At 39.6% G+C, this 10,865-nt stretch overlaps 1 protein-coding gene across 1 annotated transcript in view; it reads left to right on the top strand.

The window, feature by feature from the left end:
- Nucleotides 1-8,998: 8,998 nt before the first annotated feature.
- Nucleotides 8,999-10,865, top strand: part of ATRNL1 (attractin-like 1) — a 428,818-nt gene continuing 426,951 nt past the window's right edge. The window contains exons 1-2 of the mRNA XM_014546342.1: nucleotides 8,999-9,078; nucleotides 10,423-10,536. Coding sequence (XP_014401828.1) covers nucleotides 10,484-10,536 — 53 coding nt within the window. The 5' untranslated portion in view covers nucleotides 8,999-9,078; nucleotides 10,423-10,483. The remainder of the gene's footprint in view (nucleotides 9,079-10,422; nucleotides 10,537-10,865) is intronic.

Genomic DNA, 10,865 nt, shown 5'->3' with positions numbered 1-10,865 from the left:
GTGTAAATTAGAAAATTTCAAATAGATTCCCTCTGTCTCATAAAAATAGAAAATTTAAGAGCACTGTCCATGTTTTGGTGTATTAAGTTTAATCCCAAGCTTCATTTGTATTTTAAAAAAATATATATTTTAAAATGTATTTTTATTGATATTAGAGAGGAAGGGAGAGGGATAGAGAGATAGAAACATCAATGATGAGAGAGAGAATCATCCCGCAACCTGGCATGTGCCCTCGACTGGAATTGAAGCCAGGACCCCTCAGTCTGCAGGCTGAAGCTCTATCCACTGGGCCAAACTGGCTAGGGCTAAAAAAAATTTTTTTTTTCTTTTTTAGAGAGTGAGGAAGGGAGAGGGAGAGAGAGAAACATCAGTGATGAGAGAATCATTGATCGGCTGCCTCCTGCATGCCCCCTACTGGGGATCCAGCCTGCAACCCAGGCGTGTGCCTTGAATGGGAATTGAACTGTGACTTCCTAGTTCACAGGTTGACACTCACCCACTGAGCCACGCCGGCCAGGCTAACAGTTGTTTTTAATGTCAGGTTCCTGGATGGGCTGTGAGTAGTTGGTGAATCCTCAGATTTGTATATGAATTATTATTTATGTGAATTTTTGTAGGCAGGAGGGTATAGCTTTTAAGAGATTCTCAAAAGTGATCTCATATCCCAACATGGTAAGAATCACTGTATTATAGGAATGCAAACTAAATAATGGTCACTGTGTATGTACAATTAAAAAATGTGACCAGGTGGACAGAGATTGCAGAATTGGGAGAGGGGATGCAGAATATACTGTGAAGGAAATGAACAAATGCCAGCTCAGTGTGCAGACAGGGAAAAGTTAATACCAATGATATAATCCAGAGATCTTCTTTATCCATTTTGTTTAAAGAGAAATCAATAAACTATTAAATAATATTTTAATTAAGAGCATAGTTTTAGTCTGACCAGAGTGGCTCAGTGGTTGAGCATTGACTTATGGACCAAGAAGTCACAGTTCAGTTCCCTATCAGGGCACATGCCCGGGTTGTGGGCTGGATCCCCAGTTTGGGGTGTGCAGGAGGCAGCCAATCAATAGATTCTCCCTCATCATTGATGTTTCTATCTCTCTCTCCCTCTCCCTTCTTCTCTGAGATCAATAAAAAATATATTTTTTTAAAAAAAGAACACTATTTTAAAACAGACCTCCATGTGAGGCTGGTGTACAACGGCAACCCTGAGTGGATCTGACTATTCCTTGTTGAGTGGTTATGCCAGCACGAAAACCATAGTCACTGATAAACAGGATTTACTGTTTCAGAGACTTTGTAATAATAAAACTATTGAGTTTTCTTATTTTTTATAATGTCTTAATCAAATTTTGTGTTCATAGTCAGGATAGAGAACAGCACTTCTATTGATCTAATTTAGTTCTGCTTAATGTTTGTGCTGGTTTTCCTGCATATAGCAGTGGCCACTCCTATGATACAAAGAACCCAGCATTCTTGTTTGAGCAGGGATTCTAGACTGGGCAGTTACAGCTAGATGAGACATTGGCAAGGCATATGGGCATGTGGCAGGCATCTAGACAGGGACTGGCAAACTTTTTCTGTGAAGGGCCAGATAGTAGATATTTTAGGCTTTGCAGGCCAGATGGTCTGTGTTGCTACTACTCAGCTCTGTTCTTATAGCATGTTAGCAATCTAAGACACATGTAAACAAATGGGTGTTCCAGTAAATCTTCACTTACACAAAGAGGCAGTAGGCCAGTCGTTTATGCAGTCCTGATCTAGAATCACATGCCAGTATGGTTCTCAGTTTGAGGACAGGAGTGCTATAAGATTAAAAAAAGAATAAGTTAGTGGTTTGAAAATTATAATGCATTGTAGAAGCAACATTAGAAATAGTTGTTATGTAGGAGGCCTATTTTACATTTTTGGTAGCTGAACTCTATGCTACCTCATTTCTGGAGACCTCTACACTGTTGGAATGTGAGGGCGTTAGGAGTAAGAAGGTAAGGAAAGGCTGAAAACCAGGTGTTTGTCATGTTGGAGTGTAAGACTTCTGAATTTGAGAAGAGGAGCGGTTCCTGATTGTGAAGATGCCCGAAGTGTGCCCGCCGTGGGAGTGCTCGGTTCAGGTGGCATGGAGGTGAAGGATGCTGATGTTGAAGAAGAGACCAGGACGCCACGAAGGGAGAATTGTTCTGATTGTGGAAGTGGCAGGGGCTTTCCCCTCTTACTCCTATCTCCGGGCAGTGAGAAAGAGTTTTCCATTCTTTTCATTCTTGGTTTGTATCAGTAGAGTTTTCTTTTGAGCCTGTATACTTGTTGCCCTGAAGTTGGAGAGGATGGGACAGAGTGGGTAGTTTCACATGCTCATCCTGTGGTGTAGCCTAGGTGGGGAAGCATAACACTTTCTTCACATCACCTCCTATAGGAGGGAGATGAGTTATAGAGGTAGCTTCTAGTGTATATGTTTCTTTGGAGGAGGGAAGATATATTTTATTTATTTTAAAATTGTATTTATTAAATTGATTGGGGTCATATTGGTCAACATGAACATAAAGGTTTCATGTGTGGGTTTCTATGTTACAAGATCTATATATTGCCCGTATGCCCACCCAAAGTCAAATCTTCTCCTGTCACCTTATATTAGGACCCCCTCCCCCCACTCTCCCTTTGGCAACCACTGCTGTTTGTGTTTATAAGTTTCAGTTTCATATCCCACACTTGAGGCCCAATGCACGAAATTCTTGCAAGGCTAGGCCTTCGCAGCCTTGGCCCTCGCAGCCCCTGCTTAGTCCGGAAGGTCATCCAAAAGGTCATCTGGAAGGTCATCCAGACTGTTGTTCTGCTGTTTGGCCATTCGGTCAATTTGCATATTACGCTTTTATTATTATAGATATGAGTGAAATCATATGGTTCTTAGCTTTTTCTGTTAGACTTATTTCACTTAGCATAACGTTCTCAAGGTCCATCCATGTTGTTGCAAATGGTGCTATTTCATCCTTTCTTATGACTGAGTAGTATTCCATTGTATACCTCTGTATATGTACTACAGGCAAATGGCTCTGCGCAGGGCTTGGGCGGGGCGGGCTCAACAGGGCGGGCGGAGGGAGCCGTTATGGTGCCCTCAGTCCTGTTCCCAGAGGCTCTGCTTCTCAGAACCCCCGGAACCGCTGCAAACCTCGGAGGGAAAGCTGCCTTCCAACTGATGCCAGACACTCCCGCTTCTCCCGTTTGGGTCCGAGTCCCCAGCGATTCGCCCGTATCTGGAGCTCAGAGTCTGAGACTCCCCCCTGACCGAAAACGACAACCGCGCTCTCAGCCACCAGCCCGCTTTGCGCGCGCACCTCCGCACCTGAGTTTTTTCCACACTGCGCCTCCTCTGAGCCTCGGTGTGCTGTTATTTTTCCTTCTAGTTGAAGAGTCTCTCCTCAGCCAGCCTTCCTGTGGTTCTGGGTGATGTCCGTTCCGTCTTTTAGTTGTATTTTTGAAGTGGTTGTTTGCGGCAGCAGTCTGCGGTGTTTACCTATGCCGCCATCTTGGTCTCTCTGGAAGATATGTTTTAAACTAAGAGTAAAGAGTTGAGAAGCATCGAACAGGACTGGGTCCATTTGAGAAGGTACGGTGGTAGAGAAATAGAGGAGACTTTGGGTATAGAGAGAAGAGGCAATTTCCTCCTATACAGTTTGGGAGGTGTATTCCCTACGAGGAAAATGGATTATATTACAGGTGGTATTTGCAAATCAGGGCTGCCTGTACTTAAATTTCCAGATAAAAAGAGCTATATATTTCATAACTGTGTGTTAAGGTGCTTTTTGAATATGCCATAGTGATATTCTTGCATCACAGAAGCTGAAATAGAAGTAGCTGTGTAGGGTTGTGGAACAAATTAGACATTTAAAAAATATTAAGTTCCTGAGGCTCTATTACACACAGTTAATTTATGACTGATAATTTGTATCTTTAGGTTCAGCCAGAATTTGGAACTTTTTATAATTTAAATGAGCAGTATTTTGCTTTTAAGGTTTGTTGTCACTGTAAGTTAGAAACTTAGGGAGTAGGATTTCTTTCTTTAAAAAAAGTATTTTGTTGATTTCAGAAAGAAAGGAAGAGGGAGAGAGAGAGAAATATTAGTGATGAGAGAGAATCATTAATTGGCTGCCTTCTGCACAACTTCCTACTGGGGAGGTTGCAACCCCGGCATGTGCCTAACCAGGAATGAAACTACTGCCTCCTGGTTTTTAGGTCAGGGCTCAACCACTGAGTCATGCCCGCCAGGCGGGAGAAGGATTTCCTAATGGAGTCTCCTTAGGGATCTATGCTAAGGCTTAGATCCAGAGGAAACTTTTATACAAGAGTCTCCAGTGTGTTACCTTGCTTTTTGAGACAATGGAAGTAATATTGACTTTGAGGTTGTGATAAGAACATTTCTAAATCTTTATTGATAGTCTTTATTTGTTGAGATATCATTTTGCTGGTTTCCTTTAGCCTATTGAAAACAGTTGAATTAGTCTGTCTAGCAAGTCCAATGTCTGTGTTTCCTCAGGGACAGTTTCGGTTAACTTCTCTGAATGGAGCATCCTTTCCTGTTTCTTTGCATGCTTTGTAATTTTATTTTGTTGGAGACTGGACATTTCATTATTATAATACTAGAGGCCTGATGCACGGAAATCGTGCAAGGGGTTCAGCCTTTGCAGCCCCTCGCAGCCTGGGCCAGCCTCGCAGCCCCGGCTTCGTCTGGAAGTTCGTCCGGATGGTCGTTCTGCTGTTTGTCTAATTAGCATATTAGCTCTTTATTATATAGGACGATAACACTAGAAATCAGATTCTTCCCCCTCCTGAGGGTTCCTTTTTATTGTTTATGTGTGTCATCATTGTGTACTTGTTTAGGGACTTTTCTCAACGAGTTTTGTAATGACCGTATTCTTTGTTGTGCGTGGTCTCTAAAGTCTCTGTTCCTTTAGCTTGTGGTCAGGTGGTATTTTAATAAATTTCCTTGAATGCTTGAGCCAAGAAAAAATAAGGAGTTCTCCCAGGCTTTGTAGATTGACTCCGTTGTGGCACTCCTCAGTGCTTTGCCAGGTTGCTTATGACTCTGCCCTCGCCTCACTTCCTTCTGGTTCTGAGTGTAAAAATTAGCCAGAGGCCAAAGTGTAGAGTCTGCTCATGTCTTTTCTGAGCACAGGGTCTGCCCAAATTCCCAGGCTCATGCACGGAGTAGCTTCTGAGCGCCCCAATTCTTCAAAGAATCTCACTCCCCACATTTTTCTCCCAGGCTATTGGTGTATCTATTGTTTGCATTTACTCTAATGTTTTGACTCAGCCGGCAGGGGTTGTTCATATTTGCCTTTCAGTGTATTGTGTAGTGCCTTCTGTGGAGCTGCTTTCTTGCTCTGAAGGACTTTTGTGTTAGGCATAGGATGATTTTTATACCATGTCATATCGATTACTCTGTGTAGTCTTGTCTTTAGACATTACTCGTTGATCCTCTGAATCACTTGCACTTCCCAAAGATATCATGCTATTTCCTGAACCTCCAAGTCTTCACACATACCTCTTCCAGGAATACTGTTACATGCTCTTCTTTTTATATGTATTTTTAATATCTATGCCAGATAAAATTTGATAATATTCAGTTTAGGATTTTTGTATGAGGGATATTTATAATTTTTATTTTTTTCTTGTTTTGGTTTTGTCAAGTTGTACTCTAAAAATAATTTTTGCATTCCATCTAAAATGTCAGATTTATTGGTATGAAGTTCTTAATATATTCTTTCTGTAGCATCAGTAGTAATGTTCCTCATTTCCTTTTTGATAATGGTAATATTTTTTCCTTGAGTAGTTTTGATAGGGGGTTATTAATTTACTAGTCTTTATAAAGCCAACTTTTCTTTTTTTAAAAAAAATATTTTATTGATTTTTTATAGAGAAGAAGGGAGAGGAATAGAGAGTTAGAAACATCGATGAGAGAGATCGATCAGCTGCCTCCTGCACGCCCCCTACTGGGGATGTGCCCGAAACCAAGATACATGCCCTTGACCAGAATCGAACCTGGGACCCTTCAGTCCCCAGGCCGACGCTCTATCCACTGAGCCAAACCGGTTCGGCTCCAACTTTTAATTATATACATTTTCTTTATTATAAGACTGTTTTCTGTTTTAGAGATTCCTGCTTTTATTATTCCCTTATATTTTCTTGTTTAATTTATTCTTTTTCTAGTTTTTTGAGTAGTAATTGATTATCAATTTTCTAATGCATACATTATAACTATAAATTTCTCTCTAAACACTGATTTAGCTTCATCTTATAAATTTTGATGTGCTGTGGTTTTGGTACTCAATTAAAAATATTGTCTAATTGTCCTTGTGACTTAAAAGTCTGTTGCTGAATTTCAAACATTAGGAGCCTGAGCATTCTGGCAGTTCTAGTACCACCTGAAGCCAATTGTAGGTCTGGGGGTTTTCTGTCACCCCGATGACTCCTGGCTAGGCTGCAGGCCATGTAAGGGCTAGTTTACCTCTGGTGCACCTTTACCCCAACAGCCAGTCACTGTGTCCCAGTTCAGAGTGCCATGTTGTTTGTTCGAGTCCCTACCTTTTGTGGGCTGTTGCCTCCAATTTCTGCCCCTTCCCTTGTTGAGGCTGCCAAGAGCACTCAGCCTTTGGCAGTGTCTTCTAAATAGACAGATTTCTCCCCAGCAAAAGTCGCTTTGAATGCCTGGAATTTGCAACTTCTTGATCTTGGCTTGGCAGATCTTACTATTTTGTTACTTACAGCATGCTTTTAAGATTTTAAAATTGTTCCTTAGCTTTTTAAATTGTCCTCAGTGGTGGGTTTGTCCGAATTACCTCATCTGATATTATTGGAAGTGAAAAATCAGGACCAATTATTTAACCTTTTACTTAACTGTGCTTTCGTTTTCTCATCTTTAATATGGGATTAATAATTACTCACTATCTCTTAGGGTTTGGGGGATTTTTATTTTATTTTTAAATATATTTTTATTGATTTCAGAGAGGATGGGAGAGGGAGAGAAAGAAATAGCAATGATGAGAGAGAATCATTGATCGGCTGCCTCCTGCATGCCCCCAACTGGGGACTGAGCCCGCAACCTGGGCATGTGCCCTTGACTGGAATCGAACCCAGGACCCTTCAGTCTGCAGGCCAACACTCTATCCACTGAGCCAAACCAGCTAGGGCAGGTTTGGGGGTTTTTTAAAATGAGGTCATACCTTATGCACTTACAGTAGTATCTGACATGTAGAAAGTGCTCGATTTCTTATTTCATTAATTTGAGAATATTGCAATTTGTCTGTTGCTCTTCAGAAATTTTTCTAAGCATGAACTAGCCGCCTTCTTGCCCAAAGTAAGCTGGCTGGGATTATGAAAGATTTACAAATAACATTCATATTGATTGACCCTTCTGTCAGCCCTGATTTAGGTAGATAATGTTTCCCCCCTAATGTTTTTAAGACTCTATAATATAAGGAAATTTTAATTTTATCTAAAACTAGATAATGACCCTTATATCTGTGTTGTATATATGTATGTGTACGTGTGTATGCATATGTGAATATGTGATAAGCCCTGATGTGTGTATGTGTTTTGTGTTTATATGCATACTAGAGGCCTGGTGCATGAAATTAGTGCATTTGGGGGGTTGGGGGGATGGAGGGGTCCCCTCAGCCCAGATTGCAAGACAGGGCAGGCCAGGCCGAGGGACCCTACCGGTACACAATTGGGGCCAGGGAAGGATGCGGGAGGTTGGCCAACTGGGGAGGGACCCTGGGAGGGCTCCAGGGTGTGTCCGGCCTGTCTGGCTCAGTCCCGATTGGCTGGACCCCAGCAGCATGCTAAGCCACTGGTCGGAGTGTCTGCCCCCTGGTGGTCAGTGCACGTCATAGCAAGTGGTTGAGTGGCCTTAGCATATTATTAGCATATTATGCTTTGATTGGTTGAATGGCCTACTGGATGACCGGACAGTTAGCATATTAGGCTTTTATTATATCGGATATAAATATATAAAGGCTAAATGGGAAGCTATTGTAATTATTTAAAACTAGAGGCCCGGTGCATGGATTTGTGCACTGGTGGGGTCCCTCGGCCTGGCCTGTGGGGATTGGGCCGAAACCGGCTCTCTGACATCCCCCGAAGGGTCCCGGATTGTGAGAGGGTGCAGGCCAGCCCTAGGGACCCCACTGGTGCACAATCAGTGCTGGGAGGTGCTGTGGGAGGGCTCCAGGGTGTGTCCGGCTTGCTCACACAGTCCCAATCAGCTGGACCCCAGCAGCAAGCTAACCTACCAGTCAGAGCATCTGCCCCCTGGTGGTCAGTGCACGTCATAGCGACTGGTCGAACGGTTGGGCACTTAGCATATTAGGCTTATATAGAGAGAGATATGGTCTTGGTAAAATAATTGGGCTGAGCTAAGGAGAACAAAATGAAGTAGAATTGGGATCCTGTTTTAAATATTTTTAAATTCTGAAAAATCATATAGACAAGAGGAAATGATAATAAAAACAGGTAGCCAAAATCAGTAAGCCGGTGACAGCTACTTTAGCAATACTGGTGCATGATAAACAAACACAGCTAACAGTATAGCTCTGAAGGTAGCATGCATATATACTATTGCTGTATTCCAAAGATCTGTATTTTTCAGTGTATTTGATTTTCCTTCTTGCCTCCACCTAATTTTTGTGCAGAGGAAATTTAACTTAATCTATTCCGTGTCAACATTCAACCCATCAGTACAGTGTTCAGTCTTGCAGTACATTTTTCCACCACGTAAAATGAAATGGTCTTAATACATTAAGGTTTAAAGAAAGCCAAAATAAAGAGATCTAGAGAAATATATGACAATTTGAAAAATTTTCTAACTTGTAAATAACTTCTTTTTTGACAAAAATGCTATATCCCATTCCTGTAACTTAATGTCTTTTAAATTTTCTTGTGCTACTATATGTCTTAAAGTTACTTTAAGGTAATTATTTTCATGATTTTGTTTTCTAGGTTAACAGAACCTTCTGGATATTTAACAGATGGTCCAATTAACTATAAGTATAAAACTAAATGTACATGGCTAATTGAAGGCTAGTAAGTATACAATTTGGGTATACTTATTTTATTCAAAAATGATAAAGAAGATGTCATATCAATGTTAAAGCAGTAAAGTATAACAACTTTATAATAATAGAGGTTATTTAATTGCTTATTATTAGAAAAACAGTACCAGTATTCACGATATTTTTATGGGCTTTACAACTTTTAGATATCACATTTAATAAAAGTTACAATACTTATCACTTGTGATAATAGTTTAATTTTTACATGTATTTTATTTTCTAAATACATATTTTACTGATTTCAGAGAGGAAGGTAGAGGGAGAGAGAGATGGAAACATTAGTGATAAGAGAATCACCGATTGGCTGCCTCTGGCAGGTTCCCCACTGGGAGTTGAGCCCCCAACCCGGGCATGTACCGTCACTGGGAATCGAACCATGACCTCTTGGTTCATAGGTTGATGTTCAACTGCTGAGCCACATTGGCCAGGCTAATTTTTACAGATATTTTATTGTTGATGTTTGTTAGTGTGTCATTTTAAAGCAAGTAGGCATTTTTTTTTGGCTTCTTTTAAACATCTTGTTATAGAATTTGAAGATTCCATAGAAAGTAAAAATATTCCATGCCAAATTATACCATTGATTTATATTAATCAGCATTTTAGTTGTGAGGGTGTTAAAAAGAGAACATTTTATAGAAAAGAGTGAACTTTCCTTTTAGAGGTATTTTTTAGAAGTAAGGGCTTTAGACTGAATTTATCTATTTAAATTTTGTGAATGGATCATAAATGAACCGACATGAATTGTTTGAATAATATTATGATTTTTAGAGAGTGCCTTTGGGAAACTGGCAGTTTGGGGTATACTTAAGGAGTTTTTCAGAGCCTAAAAGTTATTAATTCCCTGTGCACCTATGGTCTCCTTTTGTTTCCTTGTTAATAGTATTTCATATTGAGACCTTTCAGTTAAAATGTGAAGACCTTACTAGGGCCTCTGGTTAAGGTTTGTGTAGAAATCACAATAGTTATTTCTTGAGTGTTGAATTTTAAAATTCAACTTTATTCAATAACAGTGTGCATAAAATAAAATGCACGTATATTAAGTATACAGTTCAATAGGTTTCAATAATGTATGCAGTCTATTTAACCTCCACCTTAAGAGATTGAACATTCAGTGTGGACTGAACCTTTAGAAAATGATGATACATACACATGGCCTGGTAGTGGATTTTGAAGTTGCATGTCTTTTTTTTATAGTTTAAATGTGACTGCTTATCAGTCTTTTACACTGACTTAAGAATTTATAGCAAAATTATCTGTAAATGGACTGTGCTTTGCATATTATACATTAATTTTAAAATATTTTATTTCCTTTTAGTCCAAATGCAGTGTTAAGATTAAGATTCAATCATTTTGCTACAGAATGTAGCTGGGATCACATGTATGTTTATGATGGAGATTCTATATATGCACCTTTAATAGCTGTACTTAGGTGAGTACTTATGTTTAATTGAACTTACAGCTTTAGGAAAGTAACTACATATAATTTATTAATTTTAAAGATATACTGATCTGTAGTCCAAAATAAATTTGCAGAGATATTGACCATCAACTTAGGCGTATATATAATAATGTTGGTATTGATATAGTAGAGATAAATGAGTTTTATATCAGAAATGTAGAATTCTGAATGAAAATCCTTTGTTTTTTGCTGTATATAGTGTATTCTTTTAAAGTGATATGATGATGTTTTCAGAAGTATTTGAATAAATTAACACGAGTTCTAGCTGACAAATAAATAGATGGATATATATATATATA

The sequence above is a fragment of the Myotis brandtii genome, unplaced genomic scaffold, assembly GCF_000412655.1.
Source record: "Myotis brandtii unplaced genomic scaffold, ASM41265v1 scaffold441, whole genome shotgun sequence".
In the NCBI taxonomy this organism is placed as follows: Eukaryota; Metazoa; Chordata; class Mammalia; order Chiroptera; family Vespertilionidae; genus Myotis; species Myotis brandtii.
The sequence above is the reverse complement of the archived record's forward strand: the minus strand, read 5'-3'. Positions and strand labels throughout refer to the sequence as shown.